Source organism: Patagioenas fasciata, chromosome 5 (genome assembly GCF_037038585.1).
Source record: "Patagioenas fasciata isolate bPatFas1 chromosome 5, bPatFas1.hap1, whole genome shotgun sequence".
Taxonomy (NCBI): domain Eukaryota; kingdom Metazoa; phylum Chordata; class Aves; order Columbiformes; family Columbidae; genus Patagioenas; species Patagioenas fasciata.
The window spans coordinates 47,930,558-47,957,876 of record NC_092524.1 but is presented as its reverse complement, the minus strand read 5'-3'; the positions used below and the strand labels follow the sequence as shown (position 1 = coordinate 47,957,876).

General features: G+C 41.0%; 1 protein-coding gene across 39 annotated transcripts in view; it reads right to left on the bottom strand.

Moving 5' to 3' along the window:
- Positions 1–27,319, bottom strand: part of NRXN3 (neurexin 3) — a 1,036,700-nt gene that overhangs the window by 919,853 nt on the left and 89,528 nt on the right. For 32 of the 39 annotated variants that reach the window (XR_011739408.1, XR_011739409.1, XM_071809509.1 and 29 more), the window contains exons 3-4: positions 25,528–25,545; positions 15,319–15,348 (exon numbers count right to left, since the gene is read on the bottom strand). The exons of 6 other annotated variants lie outside the window; for them this stretch is intronic. Coding sequence is in view for 30 of the 33 variants with exons in the window: in XM_071809509.1 (XP_071665610.1) it covers positions 15,319–15,348; positions 25,528–25,545 (48 nt within the window). In the remaining 3 variants the exon portion in view is untranslated. Of the gene's footprint in view, positions 1–12,971; positions 12,980–15,318; positions 15,349–25,527; positions 25,546–27,319 lie in introns of those variants that run through there. One more of the 39 variants, XM_071809508.1, reaches the window with a different exon arrangement.

Here is a 27,319-nt window from a genome sequence, read left to right as displayed (position 1 = left end):
CACCCGAGCCTCTCTAGCAATACTGAGCTTAGCATGGACCCTGTGTGCCGCTGTTCCCATCACTCACAGCCCCAGCATGGCACCTGATGGAGCTCTTGCCCCATTCCCATCATCCCTCTCCTGCTGTCCAGCTCCATCTGCTTTCTCAGCACCAAAGCACAACTTCTCTCAGCATCTTCAGGCAGTGCTGCACCACAGTCACAAGTGGTGCCAGAGCAAGGAGAGGTGAAGAATGGAGCTAAAGGTGAACTAAACTCTCTGCCCACAGCTGCAGCCCCAAGTCCAGGCTCCCATCAGCGGTGACACCTGTCAGGCCCTATACAAGCACAAGGCAGTCTCCAGGTCAGTTAGCAGATACGGTGCAGCACGCCCAGCCTGCAAGCCGTGTTGCCCTTCCAGAGTATGGGATACATGGCCTGGCAGCCCCATGGGGTTGTTCCTTTTCTTATTCCAAAAGTGAGCTGAGCTTCTATCAGCATTGTGTTTGCCCCACTCTTTAGACAGAGGGAGAGATACTAGAGGGACAGAAATAAATCAACACTAACCACATCTGGCATGGGGCATGAGAAGAATACTCTATCCTCATTTGTATTTGCAACCCAAAAACCTATCATGCTTACAGAGCGTTTAGTTTAGTTTCAAGCAACATAAGATAGGAAAGTTATCACTGCCTCCATTTCACACATGGACAAGCTGAGGTTCACGGTGGGCAATCAGAACAACCTGAAGTAAAATCAGAGCAACCAAGAACTGAACTGAGGACTCTCAGTCTTGTGCCTTAATATTACCTCTCCTTTCTCAGCATGACCTCCTCCCAAGCTGAGATGCTACTTTTCCATATTCAAGGGTATTACTTTCCTCCCTAGAGAGACCTGAAGGCTGATCTGGCTTCTCTCTTCTTTCTCTGTGCTTAGGGAGAAAAAAAAAAATAGCACATCCACAAATACACTCCAAAAGCAGTCTTATTTAATCCCAGTGTAATTCTCACTGCTCTTTCTTAATCCTTCCACCTGTGAGATAATTGCCAGCATTCTGGGAAGAACTCAATAATAATCATAAACTTGCATAAAAGGAGACAAAGAACTAGATAAAACAGACTAAAGGAAATCACGAGGCCTGAATTAACCATGCACATGCACATCCATTCCAGACACCCTGCTGAACTAGCCTCTTTCACAATAGATAAAAGGTCCATTAATGGGCCTAGAGGAGAAGGCCATAAAAAGCCATGTCAGTAAATGAAGGCTTAAGTCTTCTCCTGTGTGAGTTGTGGAACGAGCTGCCACCAAAAAAAAAAAAAAAAAAAAATCGAAGAACCAAAATAAACTACCAGTAGTAATACCTAGCTGCCTAATAGTCAGCAAAAAAATCACATGTAGGAATATTTTCCCACCTCGTTTTGTCTAGAAGACCAGCGGTCATGGCAGATTTCTCTCCCACCACTTTATCTGGGACACTCCTCCCAGAACGTATGTTTCTATTACACTTCCCTCTGCTTCCCTTCCCATTCATTCCATTTGCTTGTTCTTCCCAGTGCAGATGCTGTACACCCATTCTTCTTCCTCATAACAGAGAAAAAAAACCATTTCCACTCCTTGACTATTTAAGTACCCTCTTTCTTTTCCACTTATCCTTAAAATTAATGCCTTTAAGGAGAAACCCATATTGTCTCTGTGTGTTTATATGTATTTTCCCAGCCTTACAACGTACACTTTGTACTTACCTCTGCATTGTGGATTTTTTCATTCTGTAGATTTTTGTCACAGGGAACATGTGTTGTTCCCTTTGTAAAATATGATTGCTGTTTATGTGGTCATGTACATGTTTATCAATAGATAAATACAGTTTTAATCTTCTTAGAGAACTGCTTTAGCAGGGGTTTCTTGGTAGAACAAGCAAGTTACCTGGTGGTTTATAAGACAGACTGCACTGGTGCTTACAGAAACAGGAATGGACACGAGAACTCTGGCATTTATTGCCTGTTCTCTTCCAGCTCACTCCATCTCTCTACACTTCTGCTCATTCAACTGTAAAATGAGGAAAACAAATAATTAACCTTCTTACTGGATGGATGTGAAGCTGAATGATAATGCTTTGTACTCATTGTGTATTGTTTGCAGGACACTGTAGGCATCAGTGCAGCAGCCTCCTTGTGCAGTGAAGGGCTTTTTGTCCCCACTCCACTGCCGCAGAGGCACAAAGGCTCCAACAATTTTCAGGGAAAGGTAGCCATGGCATGAAGAACACACCACTCACTTCTGAGGCCTCTCTGTTAAGCAAGATGCTATTTAGGAATGTACTTCAAGCATTTATAAGACTTTTATCAGGACAGGAGGTTGGTGGGATGTCAATACACTACATGTGCACTGCTGGTGACAAACAATCAGTGTACAAAAAAGTATTTTTCAGGAGAATCGCAGACACATAGGGCTAGAAACAGTACAGGGGGAAAAGCAACCACTCCTAAGTGTGGAGGTCATAATTCAGCATCTTTTAAAATGAACTGCTGAGAAATGGCACTGGAAATCCCAGCAAATAGAGCTGTAAGGAGCTCAAGGCCGAAAAGAAGGGAATCCGTGTCTATGCACTGAGCACATCAATAGCAAAACTTGTAAAGAGATTTCAAGCTCCTGAATCACTCAGATGGGAGAAGAGTCAGAGAGAAAGTGATTCCTGAAATAAATTTCTTTACAGTTATTTTTGGAAAAGGAGACAAAAAGGAGGAAGGCTGGTACATTGGAAAGCCAACAGAAATCATTATTCTCTATAAATTGCTTTGACATTGTATAGGCAGTGACCTTCACAGCACTACCAGTTTAATGGCATTTACTTCAGCAGTAGCTGATTTCACTATTAAAACAGGGATGCATAGCACAAGATTACACAACTAAATCACTCTTGTAAATATTTAATATCCTTGCCTTTCTTTTTTCCCTTTTAACAAATCACTATCAAAGGCAGAGCACACAGTAGAAAACACATTTATTTATTCTATCCTGGAAAATGCTTAGTGCTCATGCATTTTATCTATCTAGTTCTCCAAACGACTTTGACACTTGAAAGCCCTTGTGATCAAAACAGTCTGAAGGAAGGCAATTTTGCAACCATTTAAGAACTGATTTCATGCACTGATCAACATTTACCAAACTTGCCTGACAAAATAGCATAAAGTTTAACCCACCAAATTGATAGCAAACACCTGAAGGTGAAAATTAGCAAGAAAACTACAGCGGTTTAAGCACCTTAGGAGACAATAAGAAAGAAAATCAGAGATTATGGCTCCACTCTTCCCCCCACCAAGAAAAAAAAAAAAAAAACCAAAACAAAACATCAAAATCAGTATTTGGGAAGTCAAAGGGAACTGGCACTACCAGAAAAAATCATACTTCTGGCTGGCAATACAATAAGCGCATCCACCACATAATACATTAATTCCATTATGGACATACAGTGCAGCACAGCAGGAAATGAAGCATCCACAGATTTCTCTTAAAATACATCTGTTTTAAAGATGGAGTCAATAAACCCAACAAATAAAGTACAAGAATGTAGCTAAGAAAAATTGGTAATGATATCTCTAGTATCATATCTAGTAATATAAAATTGAGTGAGAAATTGAAATGCTAAGCCTGAAATTAAGTACCTTAAGCACAGCAAGTCATTTTTAAAGAGAGCCTTACAGTCTGTACATCCTGATTTTTCCAGCATTAGGAAAGGTATTTTTCCACAGTCTGGCATAAATGGTCTGTCACATTGTGGCAAAAATTATATTCTGTTCAAACGGCAGATGATCTATGCCAGAAAGCGTTCTTTATGACAGTACTCCAGAAGACAAACAACAAAAGTTATGTATCTTTTCAGCAATTTAGCAACAAGAAAGATAAATGAATAGATATTCAGGAACTGAACAAATTCTGGGGGAAAAAAATAATTTGGTATACCAAGGGATAAAAAACACATGTAGACAACAGCTTGCTCCACATGCCTACAGACTTCATTGAGACTATCTGCAGAGTAAGACTATCCAAAATAAATATGTGTAGTTGAAAATGGTCCGATAAATGTATTATTTGGATGACAGAGTTGGCCAGACCTGCAAGGCACTGGTGCCTGAAACATCTGTGCCCTTCGTCAGAGCTGGGAAATGCAACTGCACAGTGAAGCTAAGTGCTGCCCTGGCTTTTATAAAAGCTTGCAACAGTTTTAATGCAGAGCTAAGCGAGAGCCTGTAATCCCTGTGCTGCGATGCAGCAATGTGGTCTCCCCTCGCAGAACAAGCCAACAGCTATGCAAGATCCTTTTATCAACATTCACACGGCTGGAAAATAACTGTTCACAGTTTGATTCCCAACATTACCGAGTGAACCCAGAATTGCTCAGAGAACTGGCAGCTGAATACACATGTAAAAGACAAAGGTTCTTCAGTGATATTTATTCTAGCCAAGTTTTAATATTTCAAGGCTTATAGCAACTAACTCTTTACATAATCAAATGTAATTGTTTGATCCCAGCTGGTGATCAGCACATTCATCATCAAGCTGGTCATTATTAATATACCAGTAATTAGAAGGAATAAAGCTGTGTACTTTATAACACTGGCTTAATACAATTCCACCCTACCTACTAAGACCACAGCTCTTTTACAAATACAATTATTTTAACATTCAAATTATAAATTTTTGTTACCACTACTAACAAGTAACAATCACAGAGCCATACGATTTTAGAACAAATACTGAAATCTTTTTTAGAGTCTTCAGTAAAAATAATTTTATCAATTCAAAGGAACCGTGTTTTGCTTTAGAAATAATCTGACCCATAAGCAGTTCCCCAAACTGTGATTTGAGACAAAAGCTCGATTAAAATGCATGCAGTTGATAGAATCAAATTGTAAACACTTACCTACATATACTACATACATTCTTCTCGCTCTACTGTAGGAGAGAAAGCAATATCTCAGGCACCACGGTGTGGTACTGCTTGGCAAATGCTACTGACTTTTTTAATGGTGACAATTGTGTACACAAATTCTCAAAGTAGCAGTTCTGTTTAAAGCCTTTTCCCACAAAGCAGTGCTGGAAAAGGACCGTTTCTATCAAACGCTTTGCAGCCTTTTACTTTAACAAGAGGAGAACTGAGGCCATCATTTAGTGAGAACGATCCAGAATGCCTCAGGTTAGTGTTGGAACAGTCTCAGGGCCGGATTCTTCCCTGCACTGTTTCCTTCACATCGGTGCATTTCCTGTGCTTCGCTGTCAGTTACACCACAATAAAATCCTTGTAGTGCAGTGAAGAATATGGCTCTTAATACCATTCCATCAAACCTCTTGGTATATAAAGCATATCTAGTACCAGATCAACATCTCACAGAAAACTCTGCTAAAACAGAATTTGGGGACTTTATCCTTGCAGGTACACAACATATTCCCAGGTATAAAACACTTTTAACTTCTATGGGCTCCACTGGCTGTTTAGAGAACAAAATACCTTAAGCACAGCAATGTGCAGGATAAGTCACCTGTAATACAAATTTCAAAACAAAAAGGCTTTGAAAACAAAATGAATACACTACAACCTGTGAATGCTGGATTCACACCGGATTCCTTGCTCTCTATAGAAGTATTTTGTATTTTCTTCCCTTATTTCATAGCCTGTCAGTCCTGATCTCTATTTGGATATGTGCACTCAGAACTATCAAGGCTCTTGAAACAAATGTGGAAATGAAAGCCAGCGTGAGAAGGAGCTCTAGCTCCATGAAAGAGGTGAGAAAGGAAAGGTGGTACGTGTCACAGGAAGATGAGCAACTAGCAATGGTGCATTGCCAAAATCAGAAGCAAAAACCAGAATACTGATGTGGGGGAAATCACACACCATCAGACATCTGGCTTAAAGAGAGAAGCCAGAGAGTGGTGGTCAATGGTGCGGAGTCCAGTTGGAGGCCAGTATCTAGTGGAGTGCCTCAGGGGTCAGTACTGGGGCCAATATTATTCAATATATTCATTAATGATTTAGACGAGGGAATTGAGTGTACTATCAGCAAGTTTGCTGATGACACTAAGCTGGGAGGAGTGGCTGACACGCCAGAAGGCTGTGCTGCCATCCAGCGGGACCTGGACAGGCTGGAGAGTTGGGCGGGGGATAATCTGATGGAATTTAACAAGGGAAAGTGTAGAGTCCTGCATCTGGGCAGGAACAATCCCAAGTTCCAGTATAGGTTGGGGCATGACCTATTAGAGAGCAGTGTAGGGGAAAGGGACCTGGGGGTCCTGGTGGACAACAGGATGACCATGAGCCAGCACTGTGCCCTTGTGGCCAGGAAGGCTAATGGCATCCTTGGGTGTATTACAAGGGGGGTGGTCAGTAGATCGAGAGAGGTCCTCCTTCCCCTCTACTCCGCCCTGGTGAGACCCCATCTGGAATATTGTGTTCAGTTCTGGGCCCCTCAGTTCAAGAAGGACAGGGAACTGCTGGAGAGGGTCCAGCGTAGGGCAACAAAGATGATTAAGGGAGTGGAGCATCTCCCTTATGAAGAAAGGCTGAGGGAGCTGGGGCTCTTTAGTTTGGAGAAGAGGAGACTGAGGGGTGACCTTATTAATGTTTATAAATATATAAAGGGTGAGTGCCATGAGGATGGAGTCAGGCTCTTCTCAGTGGCAAACAATGATAGGACAAGGGGCAATGGGATCAAGCTGGAACACAAGAGGTTCCACTTAAATTTGAGAAAGAACTTCTTCTCAGTGAGGGTAACAGAGCACTGGAACAGGCTACCCAGGGAGGTTGTGGAGTCTCCTTCCCTGGAGACATTCAAAGCCCGCCTGGACACATTCCTGTGCGACCTCACCTAGGCGTTCCTGCTCCAGCAGGGGGATTGGACTAGATGATCTTTTGAGGTCCCTTCCAATCCCAAACATACTGTGATACTGTGATACTGTGATGACTTAATAACTGACACAGATGATACTGGTTGAGTTGTATCAGACAATTTGAGAAAGTATGACCTTCTTCACAGTAACAGTTTTACAACCATTTATATGGTGTGTTATCCACTAATCTAGTCAAAATATTTACTATCTGATAAAGCGCTGCAAATAAGGCACTCAGTCTTAATGCATAAGATCCAGCTTATACAGCACATATTTCCTAAACTGTTCAGTAGCATAATGTTAATGCTCTAGTCCACAAAAGGCCACAATGAGCCTTGAAACAGGAAACTCCCCACTTTCATTTGATTTCTTATTTTTGCAAGGCTGTCTGATGTGTGTGACAGAGGTCTATTTCAGTTCCTGATGGCATTATCGCCACTTTGCTGCATTACCATAAACCCCAGGAAATAAGCTATTACCCACCATCACTCCTCCCGAATGTTATCACAGAAAATCATGCATTCACAAAACAGCATTAACTGCGAGAATTAGAGTCCATTTAAACTGCAGCTGTTCCTTCATTCCTAAATAGGTTCTTAGATCAAAACTTCTCCCTGACTGGTCTCATTACCAAATGTCCCTTTCAACTGTAAGAAGAAAAAGATCACTTCAAAAAAAATCATATATAACACTCCTTCCCTGTATTATGACAACCAGGTAAGTAACATTAAAATGCAAAATTTTTCCAAAAATACAGTAGATTATTTTAGCTTTCAGAATAATGAGTTCAAATTTTGCCTTCAAATCATCTCTGGCAACAGAAATGAACATGTAATTTTTATTTTCTATTTCTAGTTTATCTCATTTTCAGAATCTCAGGCTTCAATTATTCAAGCGAAAGACATTCTGTTTATTTTTAATGCTAATACTAACTCTGCAGTAAGGGCTTTCTTTTAAATACAAAACCTAAATCCTGGATCTAATACACATGCTGGTGCTTCTTTCAGCTCTAAACCCTTGCCCTAGAAAAACCTCCAACACTATTTTTGCTATTATAAAAACAAAATACCAAAAAAAACAAACCAAACCAAACCAAAAAACCACTAAACAACCATCACTTATTATGTTCCATTTCCCTCTCTGCTTCTTTTCCTCTTTGTTACTGTCCGTTGGAAGGACTCCAGTCTTCAGGGAAAAGACACTCTCAAATCTAAACTGAAAAACGTAAATGCCAGGAAAAGGCACAATGTCTCTTTAAGAGTCAACAGTAAATTAACTTGCCATAAGAGTGCAATAATTAGCAGTTAGTAGCTTATTAAAAGGATGGCAAAGGCCAAGCTGCCATCTGGGATCTCCAGTTTTTTGTGATTGTTATTATGTCAAGATCTGCAACTTGCATTAGCTTTCATGTCACTGTGCTTGCCCTTACTTTACATGTAAATTTTAATGAAAGATGCAGCCCTTTAAAAATCAGACATCCATCAAAAGTGCTATTAGTCTGCCTTTTACAAAGCATATGGCCTGTTTTGCTACCTCTGCATCTCTACACACCACTGAATTACTCAATTGAAAAAAATAGGGGAAGGAAAAAAAGCCTTTCAGTGATATCAATTAAATATTCTCTTTGGGCAGAGTGAAACCTGAGCCACATCAAAACCAGAAGACTACAATACAGCGTAAGAGGACAATATTTTAGCTCCTGTTTATACACAACACGACTACAATGCCTTTAACTCTCACAGGGATCATTCTTCTTAATAAAAATGAAAGCCAATAAGGAATTAGCTGTTCATTCACATTACAAAGACACAGTTTTAAAATTAGGGAGAAAGAAAGCATGTAGGAAAAAAATAAATTACCTATAAACCACAAAATACTTAACATATTATTAAATATTTTATGCATACACATTATTTGTAAACACTCCATGCTTATATGCACAAATTATCATTTACCAGAAACATCCTATTTAATATCTCATTTGTCTGCCTTCATAAATATATTACAAAGAGGTGTAAAAAGAAGAATATTTGTAAGACACCTATTTCCTTGCATTAACTGATATTTCACATTTAAGTCATCTTATACACCAAGTTTCTGAAAATGTCATGACCTCTGGAATATCAAGAAATAGGATGAATGCCTTGTTGAATAATCCCCCAATATCTTACATTTGAAATTCATTAACAATCAATCGTCTCTAATTAGACTTATAAGAATTACATTAAAAGATTTGTTTCCTCCCTAAGTAAAATATGAAATGAGGAACAAAAATTCACTTACAAAAAATAATTCCAGAGGAACAACATCTATATTCAAGGGGCCTTGATTCTATCAAAGCAGTTTTATAGATTGTGTATTTGCTATCCATAAAATAAGATGTTTTATTTTTTAAACAGCCATTAAGAAGAAATTTAAAACTAAAAGTTGTCATCCTTCTAATGATGCAGTATTTTTCCCCCCCAAAAAAGGAAAACAAACCAAATACCACTCATTTTAAAAGTATTAAGGAAAGACCTGTAAGTGTAGAAAACAAAACCATAAAATATTCATATCTAAAACCCCAATCATTAAGATACTTTATAGGGCAAGGCAGAACTTAAAAACCACTGCCAAGGCTGGTAAGATGAATGTAGTGTTGTTTTTTCCTTCGTATAATTAGGTATTTATAGAGCACAAATGATTTTATTTGTTACTGATGTTTCACTTCAACATTTGCGTAAACTCTTGGCCACTCAGGTGGACTTATTCACATCGCTCTGAAATCCTAATGCTATTACTGGTGAAGAACTCCAGATTATTTTCCAGATCAGTAAGGTCCAGTCATTTCCTTCTATCCGAGTCCACAAATGCTATTTCGTTTCTCCTGTGCCATTACCTCCTGGTCAATATTATCGAACAATTCAAAGAAATAACAACCTCACACTGCTCACTGAGAGCAACGCTGAACTTTACAGGACTCAAAAGACCTACCTGGGTTAGGAGCAGTTAGGACTAAGGGAGATAACCTGATCTTGCAATGCTGAGAACCTCACAGGGGATACACCAGTAGCCTTTGATCTACATGACATATATTAAAAAATGTGCCACCCATGAAATATGTGAGTACTCTTTCATTTCTCTCTGAGGACAGAGAAAAAAGCTTCTTCATGTTGAGAATGAGTGTACAGCTGTGCAGTTTTTCATCCGAGCACAGCTAAGGATGGAGGAAAGAAGCGTTAGAGGAGAAGCAGCAGCAGCCTGCAGACCGCATGGGCACTACGGAGGTGTCCTGTCCACACACAGAAACCAGCCACACTTCACTTTCATTCTTTGTGTCAGAGAGGACATTTGGGACTTTTTAGTTCTTTGGATGAATCTTAGCCCACTAAATTCAGTGTGAATTTTGCTATTGCCTTCAAGAAGACTCAAGGTTTCATTCACTGAAGACAATAGTGCCCCACCAGGGATACAACTGATTTCCTCCGGAGGCACAAACTTCAACAGAAGCCAGATCCAAACCAAAAGTGATAATAAAACAAAACCCACTATATATATAAGAGAATGGTGAAAGGTAGCAAAAAGGCAAATTATCATTTCCTTAACAAAGGCTGTCAAGAGAACAAATGATATGGAAGAATTTGACTACACATTAACTCCAGTTCAATGGCAAATTAAGAGTTGGATATTTATGATCTCCTTTGGTATCACTTACGCGTGGGGGAGTGCTAGAGAAACAAACTCAATATAATTGTTCCTTTACTGTCAATTCCTCTCCAGAAGAGAAGTTGTATTCAGCAATTCATGGCAAACTAAATAAAAGTCCTCCCTGCTCATCATATACATTTACCTCATCTCCAAAACCAGTTCTATAACCTAATAAAAACACAAACAGTACAGATATACTCAGTTTAGGTTAAAAAGCAAGGGGTATACAGGTGTTTTTCTGTATCTCAGCTACAATACCTACACTTCATCTTCTTCAGCTTTCCAGGAACTTATTAAAAAAAAAAAAAAATCTGAACTTTTTAAAAAGGATAGATGCAAAAGAAGACTATTTGCTACTGTGGAAGCAAATAATGAAGTATTTGTTTCAAATGGTGACAGTAAGGTCACAGACTGCTATATGTTGTGAAGAGGTTTTTGAAATCAAATACATCACATCCTTCTGCTACATGCATGGCATGAGATCAAGTGGCTGCCAGTTCTTACTGAACACTACAAGAATGCCAAAAAATATGAACCAGGTACAATCACTAAGGCATCTGGTGTCACCTTCTCTGGGAGCTGAAGGCCATACAAGGGTTCAAAATTACACCACTTGAGCCCTCTGAAGGTAATGCCATTTTTCATGTAGAGTGATGGTTCTCTGATGAAGTCACTTGTTATAACTAGAGCTAAAAACTACACATAGCTGGGAAGCGAAACAATATTTTCATTCAATGACACAATAAGTTTCAGTGCATATGAATTAATTGTGGACTATATATTATAATCCTCATTCCTACAGGCTCAACTGTGAGTTTTGCTTCAGAAAAGACTTTCAGTTTAGCCTTGCACAGACTGGCCTGTAGCACAAATGCCATCCAAGAAAAGAAGGGAGCAACATGAGCTAACATTACACTGTACAAGACTCACCCTGATCTACACTGACCCTTACATCACATGAAGCTATAAATCAGCTACCTCAATTATTGACAGCTGTGTTGAGTCACAGTAACATTTTGTATGGTGTGCTTAGAGCGTTAGGTTCTCAGTGTGTGTATGTGATTATTATGTTCTGATATTTACCTTTTGCTAAGAAGATAGCTCTGAGTACAGCTTATGTATTATCCTCCACCATCCACCTTTGGATAAATAGGAAAGCTATGAAATCAACTGGTGGAATATTTTTTAGCCTCAAAACAGAACAAATAATATTGACTACATGGTATACCCCATCACAGATAATTCAACAATACAAACTTGTAGAAGAAGGCAGGGAATCAGAGGGAGGATTCATACAAAGAGAAAGTGTTTGATATGCCATTATGCTCCCCAGAATTCAAGTATTACAGGAGGAATGATCACTGGGCAGACACCGCTTTTGCCTCAAAGGAAAGTTGTTATGAACAAATCCTCTGAGCTCTCATATCCTCCCAGACTCATAGTAGTACAATTAGTCATTTCACCCCCCAATGCCTTATCGGCATGGAGACACCCAACATCCTCCAATGTGTTCAAATAATGCTGCTCAATAAATCAGATTCTTCAGCAGTTTATTTGTTGAAAAGGAGCAAGCCTCAGCACGATAAAACCTTTTATTCTATCTCATTGGATAATAGGACAAAGAAATGGATTTTCCTCAAGCAGTGCTTATAATTTATCAATTAATCTTTCCTTTTCCCTTCAGTCCAACTGTAGACTCACAGCAGGTTGGCAGCATTTTGCCTTTTTGACAGTTTTGATTAGGGATGGATGACTTCCCTCCGCATGATAAAGACGGGTGTTAACTGCTGAAGAGCAAGCTAGAGCCCCAGTGCAGCCTTACAGGGCCTGTGCTATACTGAGGTGCAGGGAAAATGGACCTCTCTTTAGCAGTGCTGATCACTTCTGTTTCTTCTGCAGCATTTTGCAACTCAATTTCTATTTGAAAAACACCATTTTGCTAACAGAGCTGATGGGAAGAAGAGCTGGGGGGAGAAATGAGAGCTCAAAAGACCTCCATTGTCTAAGGGTACTGGACAAGCCCAAGTCCTGCTTCCACCAACACCAGTGCCAAAATTCCCAGCAGCAGCATCACTCCGGTGCAAGAGAGTCACAAGTACCAGCTCACTGGCCTCTGGCTCTGTCTTCAACCGAACTGGTTGTCCCTTTCTGCCCCAGCATCACAAGCTACAGAGCCTGACACTGTGCAGGCCATACTTAGTGTGAACAGGGAGAAAATAACATCTGTTAAGAAGGCCTCAAAGCATTCATCTTAATAAATATATATTCCATAATTCAACACAAAACAAAAGACTATTAAGAGACTTTTAAAAGTAAAGGCATTAAGTTTCAATGTGAACCACATTCATAAAAATACAATTTGTCCACTGACAATCAAACATTTTACAAGCAATAAAGTCTTAGAAAGAATGCAATCTCTACCTTTACTTCTACCTACAGACAGGAAGGTGTGCATCCAGTTAAGAGGAGGAACAAGAGCGGTGTCCATCATGAAGGAGGCAAAAGAGAAGGAGGAACCATAAAAAACAGAAAATGATGTCACTGGCCATACTTACAAAAACAAGAAAATGCGCATATTACGAAGCAGCCAAACCCAACAAAACACAATGTCAAGGGAAAAACGAGAGACACACCACAACTAAAGCACAAAGTATGGCTTAAACAATTAATTGTACAACCAGCAACTGCCTGGTTAAGCCCCTTGGCTTTAATTTAATTTTCTACTGAGAAATGCAAACCCCTCATGCAATAGCACGCCAGTGATATGCCTTATTCCGCATCAAATTCAAAACAGCAAAAAAAACCCAACAGAGTAGGACAGAAGTAAAAAAAAATATCATGGTAATATATTTGCTAAACACATTTCACCTACCAAAGCTAATGTATTTGTATATAATGTTGACATTGCATATTTACTCACACATACACATTTACATATTTTATATCCACCATATTTTTGTAGAGAGTAAATATTTATCAAAAGGGAATATCTGTGAGGTGGTTGGCAAGAAAAGAGAAGCCACTGTTTTCTGATGCGTCATGGATAAATAAGGGTGTCTAAAGTTGCCAGAAGCCAACAGCTTTCACATTTTTTTGCCACACAAGGGAGTATAGAAAGGGCTAATGACAATTGTACAGGCTTGAATAGGTCATCCAAGTCTTCAGGAGCCAGCTGGGTTGCAACTTATAAATTAAATGGCCAAGTGCATCTGTGTATATAATCCAGTGCTAAATCACAGACTGCTACAAAGATATATTCAGTATTATTGAGTACAAAAGTGGCCATGAAAGTTCACTGTTCTGATCACTCCCAACATGCCATCACCCTTCATCTGCCAACAGCTTGTCATACACAGCTGCATCCTGAGCTAAGTCATGCTGAAGGGACCTGTCTGCTGGATGCTCCTTCACCAAACACAACCTCTGACCCATGAGCCCAGCTGAACAATAACTGGGGACAGAGAAGAAGCTCAATGCTTCTCAGAGCTTATCTAGATGCTCCACGTGCCAGATACAACTGTCTTAGCCTGCACTCATAGAGAGCAGTTTTCCTAATTTTCCTACCATGTAAGGACCATGAGCAGTAAAGAAACTGAAGAGTGAGCCCCAACTTCACTTCTGATTGTTTCCTAAGCTTCCATAACCTTATAGCAGACATCTGTCTTAAACTACAGAATAAGAACTGATTATGTCTTTTTAGGTTTCACTGAGACACACAGAAACTATGGGGTTTTTTTATTCAAGTACAGAATTACTCTGGAGCCTTCGCAGGCGCTACGTTCTATCTCACTAACTGTTTGGACTGTCTAACCTCAGATATGTGTTGACTTGATGGCAAAAACACTACTGTGTACACCTAGTCTAGGAAAGCTTCATCAAGCTTTAGAATCACAACTTGTATTTTCTCCCCATAGACAGTTGGTCTGGTCTTCCTAGTGCACCATGTGCACATACCTTGTATTAAGTCTTCAACCATTTCACTCCTGCATTTGCAAGACCAGAATGCATCACCAGCACTGCTAACTCCTCCCTGTATACTGATGTCCACAAGACGCTGACACTGTTAGAGGAAAACAGAATCTCTCCTCACCTCACTTCTCCTCATCAGCTTCTTCCTCCACACCCCCATAGTGCAAAATGGGACTAATCATCCTATCATGTCACAGCCAATAGCTCTGTAGCACAATCCAGGCTGAGATACTAAAATGTGAACTCTGATACAGGCCTAAATATCATTTGTAGCCCATCCCGGGGTTAGCCCTATTCTTTTTCTAAACCATTTTGCTCTGTGCATATTTGAATATTTTAAATTGCAGACACAGGACTTACAGGCCATTATATGCAATTTTCCTCAGATTCATAATGAGTTAGGATTATGCCATGAGGGCTATTAACATATATTTTGTAATAATTGCGCTCTTAAAAATAAAGACCAACATTGAGGTCTACATTTACCAAGCAAGTGGAAGTCATTAAAGCTGGCACGAGAACAAAGAAGTGGCAACAGAAAATTGGTGGGCTGCATGGCAGCGGGAAGTATACCCCTTTGCTGTCCACAGAATCGTTTCATGCTCCCTCCTGGGCACCTGCGTCCCAGGCTGACAAGTAGTCATGGCTCATGGGACACAGAGGCAAAAATGCAAATGACTTGACTGGCACCCTGTAGGCTTAGTGGCGTTTGTCATGCAAAGCCCAGCTCAGAAAAGAAGCAGGTACAAAGCTCTTTCATGATCAGTGACTGAAACAAAGAGAAAGTCAAGGGACTTACCTTGTTCACCCATCATCAGGTGTGAGAGGCCTTTGAAAAAGAGAGAGAGAAAGAGGGGCAGTAAGAAAAAAAGAATAAAACAGAAAAAGAAGCAGCAATATCCATGCAAACTGGTCACAGTCCAATACCTCTCAGCATTGGAACTCACATACTTGAGCTAGACCAAGTATGGGTGTAGCACACAGGGCACACACATATGCAAGTGCTGCTTTCCACACTGAGCAGGAAAGCATCTGTCACAGGTAGAAGAAAACTGCTGGTAGTTGCAGAATTGTGTTTGAGGTTCATTATACCCCTTGAGGAGCAACTCTAGTGGCACTGCACACCAGTATGGCTAAACGGGCCAGGTAAAACAAGATCTGCAGTGGTCCTCTGCAGGAAGCATTTGCTCCTCTGGAGAACTTCAGAAATAACTTCTCAGCTCGAGATTTAAAATTCAAGGCTGCAGTGGTCAGTGAAAGGGAGGCTGTGATCCTACCATATCTGTTTCAGATGAAACATCTGGCTAAATGCATATACACACACACAAAGCTATCCTCATTCTTGAATGTGGCAGCTTCTGCATCTATTTAAAGGTATTATAATTCAAACAACACTGTCCTCACTTACTAGTTAGACACCAGTAAATCAGACCTGGCAAGGACTAAAAAATTAACAGAAACCTTTTTTTTAAATATTATTAATACTACTCCCTTTCTGGAAAGATCTGGAGATTTGACTTCCAAGTGCAGTGTGTTACTTTATGGTGCTATAGCTAAAGCTACTCTTTGGTTTCACAATTCAGGGTAAAGCCAGAAAGCACCACAGCTCCCCTCAGCAGTGCCAGTTCTCTGGATGGGCCTGTGGTGGTCACTTGGGCTGCTCCAGTCTCTGTCCAATAACTCTTTCTGCCTTAAACCTTATTTGTTTCAATTAAAATTAACTTCTATCCCCAATTTTCAAATATGTTTACTGTAAAAATATATTCATACAAATATACTTTAGAGTCTGTTGTATATATACTCATGCCCAACTCATTAAGCATCAACTGACCCATTAGTTAGTTTTTGTGACACATGGTTATCATAGAACTAACACAAAAAAACAAATCTTACCCACTCATGCCATGAGTTACCCCTTTCTTACTTAGTTCCCTGACCTTCTTCCCTAAGCTTGATTCCTTCTCCACATCTGGTTTTCACAGCATTTAGTATGTCAGGGATTTTGATACATGCATACACACACATCGCCCCCCATCTTAAGTCAGTATATTAACAAAACAGGGCTGTGACTTTTTTTAATTTCACGGAGACCAAGAGGTCAAATGAATTTATTAGGATGAGAATTTTCAACAAGGAGCATGCTGAGTTTGAATTTGTTTATTTCTTTCTCTTTCATATTTTTTCTTTTGCATCTGCTGGACAAATCTAAAATCCAGATCATCCCAAGAATATGTTCACCCACAGAGAACTCCAAGCCAGATAAGGGGATTAATAATTGTACAGTCTAAGGAATGCAAATATCTTAATGTTCTTGAAGATTATTGTGGATTTAGAAAAATAATCAGAAATACAACGTAGGTTTAGATTTTTTCTAGGTTTTCAGCTATAAATAAACATAGTAGATTTAATACTGTAGGACATATTTCTAGTCTAAATTACAAGATAAAATTTCACTGAATAATTTTGCTTTGTTAGCAGAGTGGGTTGAATTTGTGTTTCTATTTATGGGCATTGACCCCATCATTCTTGCTAGGCAAATCTTAGGTCTGTCCAAATGGGCACTCAAAAGTCAATGTAAAATGCACTGTAAAAGATAATAAAACAAATATGTAACCGTTAGGACCTACAAAGCACAGAGACTCTGTAGCGATTGTGAAAATGAGAAAAGGCAAGAAGATGGCAAGGTGGCAGCATGATACGAAACTGAAGCTGGCTGAACAGGACAGGAACATCAGACCCAGAGCAGAGACAGGGGTCCCAAGCCCCCAGCCCTTGTACACCACAAGGGAGAAAAGCCCCAGCTAAGAGGCACAGCACCAACAGGTGCAGCTGCTTGGGGTATCAGGGACTTTGTCCACTTGGGTAGACAGGATGCTAACAAGGAGAGACCTCAGGAGAAAGTTCAAAGGAAAAGCCTGAATTAAACACCCTGAACCACATCATAAGAAGATCCTTCCTCTCACCACCAGCCACAGATGATCTATAAAAATCCCAGAATGTCAGGAACATCAACGCCCCTTTTGTCCTTATCCCCAGAGGGCAATGTTGTGTGCCCCGTGTGCCAGGAGCATCACCCAGGTGCAGCCCAGAGCCCTGCACCTGAGCTCTGGGGTGAGTGCACCCTCCACACACACCCACCATTCGGGCCCCTGGTTTGGCCTTGGTTCAAACACCTAGGAAAGAAAGTCTCCCTAAGAAATGTTCTGACTCCCTCTGCTTCTTGACAAATTTGAACTATAACAGCAGCTGTGGTACTGTATGTATCTCTAGATCTTCTAGTCCCAACCGGATAATGGAAGTAGTGAGATTAATTAAAAATAATGCCTGCCCTGCCCCAAATGTTACTTTTTCCTTTTTAAAATGGGAAGAAAAAGAAGGGTGAAGTTAGAGATATAGGAAAAAAAAATCTCTTAAGTTGTTCCTCAACGCAGATCCTTATTTTAACAAAGGGAACACCAACAGAATTCCAGATTCATTATTAGATAGAATAATAACACGGATAATGAAATAACATATCAGCTTTTCTCATCTGAAAATTGTCCTCCCTTGCAATTTAAAGTAGGAGTGAAAATGAGTGTATTTATCTCCAACAAAATGTCATTAACAACCAAAACCTTCAGCCATTGAGATCTAAAATCTGTGACATTTGCAGCATGTGTAACAAAGGCCTCAAATTAGTCACAGTAAAATCAACATGGAAAACATGAACTGACATCATTGTCCCACCTTTTCATCAGCCTCAAGATACGACAAGACACTGAAACAGTTTTCCAAGCATAAAAGTCAAAGTCATCTCAAGGTGGCATGGGGTAGTATTCACTATCAGACTACTACAAACTAACAGGGTGTCCAACAAACTAATGCAAGAGGTGTGAGAATAGTCCAGACCTGCAAGCTAGACCAGATTTTGACAGAACACAGGGGACACCTATCACCACGCTATTTGGCCATCAGCTATAAAAATCAGCAAAGCTTTCAGCAGGCTCTGTATGGTAAATGAACTCATCAGGCCCCAAAGCATGTTATTCACATGTACAGCCATTGCTTGTGCCAGTAGCCATCCCATTCCAGGTGAATCCTGTAAGCAAAGCTGAGTTTCCATCTAAATCCAGGTAAAACATGCTTTTCTTTTCATCTTAGGTTTGTTCAACATGAAACCCTGATTAAAGCCTTCGGGCTGCAAACCCAGCCAGTGCAGAACTGGGAAAGGCTGACACAAACCTGCGTGAGCCACAATAGTGAAGGGGTTGTGTGCTTCTTCTAAACCAATCTGCCCAATGAAAATGGTAGGTAGCAAGTGCTCTGGAAAAGGTTTAGGAAAACCTCCGAATAAACAGCTCATCTGTCTGCAAAGAAATTTTATGTCAAAGTCAGGAATTTGGTGACTTGCTATTCCTGAACTTCTCATGTGAGTGACAGTAAGGACAAGCGTATGGCTTTGGAAGAAGGTTCTTAACAGATTTCTTAGATAATAAGCACCTGCTTGTGCTCAGTCTCTGGAGCCCCAGCTTCTTCAGACTTTCAGCAGTAATGTGAAGAGAAAGTGGCCTGCTTCTTCAAAACATTGGTTTGTTATTAAAATATGCTCACCACTGAGGCCAGACAGACATATAAACTCTGCTCCCTGGCCATGATTTATGTCTGTCACAACTGACTCTTCCTATCTAGGTCTGGAAGGTTTCTTGATATTTCTTTAACCTACTACCAAATCTTCCTATTTAGGTCTGGAAGGTTTCTTGATATTTCTTTAACCTACTACGAAATCAGTATTATTTTCTTAAAGGTTAATGTTAATCTCCCTTGATCTCAAAGTAATATTTCGAGGAATTATATTTTTTTTTAATTGTGAACCATCTACTTGCTATATTGAAACAGTAAAATGAGTGGCTCTAATTGTACAAAGTATCAAGGGCCAACACTGGATTCTTATGAAGACAGAAGGACATTTTTTAAAGTAGCTTCAGAGTACAGTGATAGGAAAGAGCAATGCAGTTAAACAGCAATCCTCATCTTGAAGGATTTACTAGAAGGAATTTTCAGAGTGAAGAGAAAACGAAGGAAACCTTGGGGGCAGTTTGAACCTCACCCCCACTGCCCCACCCTCAGCATCACATTTGGCTACTTAGCACTTAAAGTGGCAAAATAAAGCCACAAAACCTAAGAAGGTGGGAAGAACACAAAACACAGCTGAGAGTGACAACTGATTGCAGAAACAAAGGAAGATGGACTCCTTCATCTAGTTAATTATAACTTGTCCCATGTTACTGGGCCCATGCTCTGGGGGTGTGCATGTGTACGTGGGTGTGCCCGCACTGCTGAATTGCTGTTAAGGCGAGCAGCCTCAGTATTTTCCTTTTAATGATGCTGCCAGATGATTAGCCCAAAAGCTCTTAATGAACGGACAGAGAGACTGCCAGGCAGCAGCAGCAGCTCAGCTCTCCCCAGCAGCAGGCTTGCCCACAGAGGATCCTTTCCTGGGTATCAAGATCCATGACCCATTCACACAACAACAGGGCCAGCCACAAAGTGTGTTTGAGGCAGAACATCGTGCCCTCTGGTCCAGGATAAACATGAAAATCCTTTACAGAAGAGCTGAAGAAAGAAATCATAAAGAATTTATAAAACTGTGTCCACTACAGAGAAGAGCACTCTGATGTGTGATGGAGTCTGTTGTTTACATCTCCTTTCTTAACTTCCTAAAACTACAACTTCCTTAAGAAAAAGGCACTTTTTTCTCCTCTGAGCCTCCTACCCCAGCTCCATCAGCAGTTTCTTTTTCTAGTTGAGGAGAGCTGACAAATCCCTCATCTCCCACATGGTCCTTCTCAAAACAGGCATCTTGAGGGTTTCTAAAACCCAAAGACCAAGGAAGACTCCCTAAGAGTCCCCATGCACCAAGAAGAGGGCATTCCAGCAGAACCAAAGGATGAGATTCAGAGGAAGAAGTAAAACCCTTGTCTTGAGGGATCTGTAGAATGGATGAAGAGGAAAATCATTCTGAGACATAGTTCAGACCTTTTACCTGCTAGACAGGTCAGCTTTGCCAAGAGGATGACCTGATTTCTTGGCTGCTGGCACACATGGTGCCTGTTTTTTAGAACTGAGTAAAGCAGTAGCACAGGCTGGGGAGCAGTCATTTGTGTTTGATTCAACCGTGATATGCACAACAGCCAAGGGGCTCCTCACAGGCCCCAGCAGCAAGGCCAGGAGGGAGTGCAGTTTTGTTATTGTAGCCAGAGGCCCACTTCCAATCCAATTACACACAGCAGCTGTGCTAGCTCCACTTCTCCATCCCCTTTGCTTCCTCTGCTATATAATTCCAGGATAGCTTTTGTCGTTATCGGGGGCAGTGAGTCAGGGTGTGTGGCACCTACTCTGAGTGATCAAAAGAATAAGAGCATGAGGTAGAAGCCAAAGAGAAAGTCATTTAGCACAACATCTATGGGCAGAAATAGTGATTAAACCATACTACCTCCTTTCCCCTGTGGTGGAAATGGTATTCTGACATTGCACATGGCTGATCCCTAGACATATTCACATAGGGAGGGCTACAAAGCTGGTGGTGTTTGAAAACATGAAAATAAACATGCAAGTGTTTGCAAAGATGGCCACACACACAAGAGAAGGTGTGCAGGTGGCAAGACCTGAGGGTGAATGCCTTTTATGGCTGACCCATAAGGAGATGTGTATCATTGCAAATCAGAGCACCAGATCAAGTAGGTGCACAAAGTAGGAAAAGAAGTCCTGTTAGGCATGGAATAGGATTGTTCACCTTGGAAAAGACACATCTGACAATATATATGATAGAGATAAAATCCAAAATAATACAAAGCAGGTGAACAAGGAGTAATTTTTTTCCCCTAGTTGTCAGAATACAAGGAGTAGGAGTCATTGGATGAAATTCTCAAGTAACAGGTGTAAAAACAAGGGGAAAAAAGTACTTTCCACATTTGAATGATTAAACAATGGGACTCATTATCACAGGATATTGTGCAGGAAAAAATATACGTGGATTAAGAAAAACAAAGACTGGACATGTGCAAAGAAAAGATGTTCATCAATGCCTGTACAACACCGTGATCTGGATGCAACATCAGGTCAGAAAGTCCTTAACACAGTGACTACCAGGAACCACAAATGCATATCAGACTAATGCTAACATAGTTTCACAAACTTCTTCCAAAGCATCTGCTTTCATAAATATAGGCTTCTGGGCTAGATAAATTATTGTTCTGGCCCCAGTGTTCACTATTGCCATGTAGTTGCAAATGGGCATACATGGAGAGGAAAAACATTCAGTGCAAGAGAATCAAATTTGTGGACAGTGCCTGTGCAAAGGGCATGCAAGAATGAAAACAATGGTGGCATCTATGAAGAAAACATAAGCCTGTACAAACTGGTTTCAAACACCTGTGTGAGTGGCACTGTGTGGATTTTGCTGTCAGGTGTGCTCTTTCCTAGTACCTTCAGCAAATCAGAAACACCAGAGGGGCTGAAACACAGCTCACTCATGTTCATGCCCAAAAAGCAGAGTTCAGCTTCAAGGAAGCAGAAGTCAGCATACAGGTACTATGTAAATTATCCTATGACATAGAGTACAGAAGACAGATTAAAACGGCAGCCCTGAGATGAAGGAAGGACAGAAGCATGAAAAGATGGAGTTTGAGAGATTAAAGACCTGGATCAAAAAAGTGCTAGTATGCTTGTGCCTTCAAGGACCTCTGTATCCTTATAAAGGAGTTGTTTAGACAAACAAGGATTAATTTTTGCTCAGGGCCCCAGCTAACTAGGTCATTTCTACTGGATCATGTTCATTGAGTTACACGCAAACTCTAGTCATCAGTAAAATCATGACAGCAAAATTATTCATCTTTTAGCGTTCTCCTTATGAACATTTGAAGATCTCTCCCACAAAGTGGATAAGTGAGGCATGAATGGGAGAAGCACTGTTTAAACTTTGACAATCTCAGGTATCAGTACCAGTCACCATAATATCAATAACCCATATTTAGTCCTTTCTCCTTCATATATTCTTCTTAAAAAAAAAAAAAAAAAAAAAATAGCAAGACAGGAGTGTATCATTTGCTCCTTGATCTACTGGTCTTTTCCCAACAATCTGTCTTTCAGAACCTCAACCACTGGCACAGAGTAGAAAGGGGCAGATACTGTGCTGAGGTCCCAAGGGCATCCATTCTGGTCTGTGCTGCACGCCACTCTCCAGCCAAGGCACTTAACCCCTCTAAGAAAGCTCTTAACCTCCATAGTGTTCAGCCCCAGATTTCTAAGCATGTTGTGAAGGTGAAATAAGGCTGCAGCTATAAGCCCAAAGGAAAAACTGAAGTACCAAAAGGAGAAGTTATTTCTCTTCTACATGACACAGGGAGTCAGTGACCCAGCTGAGCACAGACAGCAACTGTCCCAACTCCAGGGCCCTGCACTAAAGACTTGATTTTGCTGTTTGGAGTGTGTTGTTATTTTGTGAGTGGGGACATAACACCTGCAGGGCAGCTGTGCTTGGTATCTGGAAAACTTGTTTCATTCATGAAATAAGCCAGATGGGATCTTCAGTTGGCTCTTGAAATGAGTGTAGCACACCAGTCCCTGTTGCTGGAGTACCCCTTCTTCATAGAGACCTTGCAGCTAAGGAAGGCTCATACTACATATTTCTGCTTACTTTGAACAAGACTAACTTCTTGGCACCTTGCCGAAATCACACCCAACAGAGCCCTGTGCTATGTTCCCCACTGCTGCCAGCCCCAGCCTATTCACAGCTACTTTCTCTTACTGGGAATTAGTTCTAGCCAGTCTATTCAACAATAAAAAATACTCAGTTAATCAATGGGCTCTTTATAGCCCTTCCACTGCCTGTGGGTAAATAGTTACCATTAGCTCATAAAATCCCTAATTTGTCTTGCAAACAGTGGATGGTTAAAGTAACCATTTTGACAGGGGCCCAAGGCTCTGTCCTCACAATACAGACAGCTGGATGGCCAGATAGGAAGAAAGCCTCTGCACAGCTGGGCAGAGGGGAAGCACACACCAAACCCTCCTGGTGGTCCCCATCACAGCCCAGCCACACAGCCATGTTAGTGCCCTCCCCAGGGGGAGCTGAGCAGAGGGATTAGACTGCCTAGGAGTAAACAGTTACAGAGCCAAATAATGAGATGTGGGTAATTGTCGAAGTGAAAGCATACAGATGAGTGTGAGAGTACACAGAGAAGAGCATTCATGTGTGATTAGAAATCCACGTGAGAAACCACACAGCAGTCTTGAGAATGAGAACATGTGTATGAGCAATGGGGAGAATAAAAAATGCACATCCAAGCGTATAAATTAGGAGAATAAGAGGGCGGTGGGGGCAGAAGAGCCTATTCAGAGAGTAGAAGGATGGACAGCACCAGGGTGTCCAGAATAACAGCCGCATGGTCCTGTCTTGGTTGTGCCACCTCTGCTGGGGTCCCTACTAGTGATGCTATCATCCTGTGCACACTGTACAGGCCTTGGAGATGGCCCTGATGTTGTTTAAGGCAACACTAGTTCATGGCATAGTATTTTGAGTCCTACTGGTAGGGCCCAGGAAGGCCATGCCTTCTAAATTTAACCATCCTCTTCTACCACAGACACCAACACCTTCAGAAGGTGATGGAGAGACCTGTGACCCTGAGCCTTTGGTGCACATCCTGCCAGATCCTGGCAAGATGAGAGGAGACAAGAGTTCCTGGATACTTCAGACTGTGGCAGAGAAGGTACTTGTTCAGCCACATGGGTCACTGAAAAGATTCAATGTTATGGCTGACAGAGCCTTTTATTCCCAAGGCATGCCAGGCAACATTTGCCATTTGGCCACCATCCTCATTGTTTCCAGCTGAGATGTGCACAGAATGCAACCTCAGCAGAACAAAAAGGGGTCTGATGAGAAAAGCCAAAAGGCTAAATACTAAATATGCAAGGGAATTACCCGAGTGGCTAGCTCTCACAGCACCTCACTGAAGTGTTCTGCAAAATCTGATTATCCAAGTGTGGAAAAGAAGCAAGCTGAATGGAGACCTCATTCCAGGTTCAGGTTGGGTTTAGCAGAAGTTATGCAGAAAGCTGAGAAGGAAAAGGCCCTCAACTCTCCAACCATCCCACTCCAGCCAGGGCAATGCCAGATGCTTCCCTGGGCTTTCATTTTCATTTCACATAATGATAAGCCAGGTGGAGCTGCCTGAGCGTGAGGTAAAAATTAGTTTTTAAAGCTTCAGTGGCAACAGGATGTGGACTGCAGCATAAGGTGGTCTACTTAGATTAACCCTTGTAGCTAAAGTTGGGGAACTCAGATCCTTTCAACAATGAGAGAGCGATCTGGGGAGGGAGATTTGGAGTTCTTTGTGGTAAAATACTTCCTTGTGGAAGAACTCTCCAAATAAACATGCATATAAAACACACATTCTTTTTTTCTTTTAAATGAATCTTTGTGCCCTGTGGGGGATTCAAGTTTTGATACTAAAGTAAAAGCACACACTCACATTCGGCCAGAAACATACTCAATGATTTTTAAAACCTAAAATAAAACAAAAACAAAAAAACCCCTTTGTTAGTGGAAATTAAACTCAACAGCTTATCAGTGGAACTAGCAAATGGAGTAGACTGAAGTAGGAGAAGGAAAATGACTGAACTAGATTTGTATGCCAGACTACACACGGAGGTACCAGAAATAAACTGTATATAATACAGTCTTCAATGCCAGGTAATTAGTAATATAAGGCACCATTTTCCATGTAATTTTCATTCAGAAAGCATCCCTTTAACTGACCAACGCAATGTAATCTCTGAGGAGGGAAGTTTGTGATCTTTGCAACTATGAAGCCCTCCTTTTAGCAAAGACCTTGCAATCCAGACCCTGTGATGTCCAGTACGAAGATTTGTTCTGTGTGCTCTCAAAAAGCAAGGTGATTTCTGTCCCTGGTAAGAACCCACCACCACTCCTTAAAGAGCAGCCTTTCAGTTTAGCAAAGACAACACTTACCTGGAATATGATTGACATCTGTCGAGGTGTTTTCATGGCAAGCAGAAGGGAGAGAAGGAAAAAGAGAGAGAGAAAAGAGAGAAAAGGCATTAGAGATGCACACAGCAACTCAGCATCCTTGCATGGAAATCAATTTCATGCAAAACCAGAAGTAATTAGGTTTGTTTGAAGGCCAACCGTCTGCAGCCAAGCACCCAGCCATGCAAGGGAGGAGGCACTGGCTCCCTCTCCGCTGTGCATGTAAACGCGAATCCACCATCATATCTGTCCGGAGAGAGAGTTCCTGGAATCAGATAGAATCAAGCCACGTCAGTTCCTGTAAGAATATTGGTTAAAATATTCTACTGTTTTTCACACACAAATGCAAAAGAAGGAAAGAAAAAAAAATTGAATAATCTGCCTGCAGTAGGTTTCTGTTGCACATAAATTCAAGCAAGTTTTCAGAAAAAAAGAAAAGAACCTGCTCCCCTTTCAAAAGGGGCCATGTGAATTTATGACCAGGTGCAAGACACTCAACATAGTCCCAAAGTGTAGAAAAGAGTCCATTCCTTTTCATTCCTCCCGCTCATAATTCCCAAAACAAGATCCTTCATTGCAGACAGCAGCAGGGGAGGGGGATAAGGAGTGCCAGAGGTTTGCATGTCCCACATGTTTTCTTTTCAAAAGATGCTGAACTCAGACCAAATACCATTCCATATTTTTTATCTTTGTGACATAAGACTGCTTTTCAGAATCAAACACATAAACCCCAAAATAAATTAGTCTGTTAAAAAAGAGAGGAGCAGGACTATATAAGTACCGATAACAGAAAAGGCATATCTTTGAATGAATTGTGTGTTTTAGGCAGAGCCCACCAACCTGAGAATGTACTTTAAACAAATGCGTCTCATAATGTTTTTAGTATCTCAAGTTTAGTCTAGCTCTGAACAGCTACACTTATCATAGCACCATGAGGGAGGAACCACTGAAATCTCAAGGGATTAGACTAGACCAGTGTTTTCCTTCCAGTTCAGCCCTCCCCAGTGAAAAATGAACTTGTTTTAGGAAACAGTGGGGCCAAGTCCATAGGTGGCATTTTTCCCTGGAGGGCTGCACCTTGCCCAGGAGCTGTGAGGCTGCAGGTATCATCTTTCCAGTAAGACTTCAAAGAAATACATGAATGATTTGGACTACTACAGGTCCTAGACCACTTCTCCCACAAGTCTAGGAGCATGACATGGTAGGTACTTTACCTACACACCAAGGTCTAAAATGGTATTCTTCTTCCCTGAACATCCCCTCCAATTTCCATTGGTATTCCTCCTTCCTGTCCAAACCAGCTATGTTGCTGTGAAACCAGTGCCACTTGTCTTCCTGAAACTTTTGTCATTTCAGTGGTGAGCGAGTGATTCCTGTTCATGTTGCTTTTTGTTTATCACTTTGTAATGGCTCCAGAGTCATTTCAGGAAAAGTCCCTGTCGTACATCAAGCCATCCTTCCCTAAGGAGGTAATAACCCAAATAAAACAATGAACAAAGAGAGGAGGGACTTGCATCAACTCATTTAATTTCTGTAGTTTCTACTAGACATATATGTCATATCTGATGAGTGTTATTTGTTGCCTTTCCCCTTTTAATACATAATTGTATCTAAGAAGCAGTGTCTTGGCATGCAAGACTGGAAGGACACTGGCACTGAAAGTTTGGCTGAAAATTATTTTTAGGTAGGAAGAAAACAAGTGACAGGGAGCAATGCATGTACTGAGGATGGCAGGCAAAAGGAGGTGAGAGCAGAGGCAGAAGGAAAGAGCAGA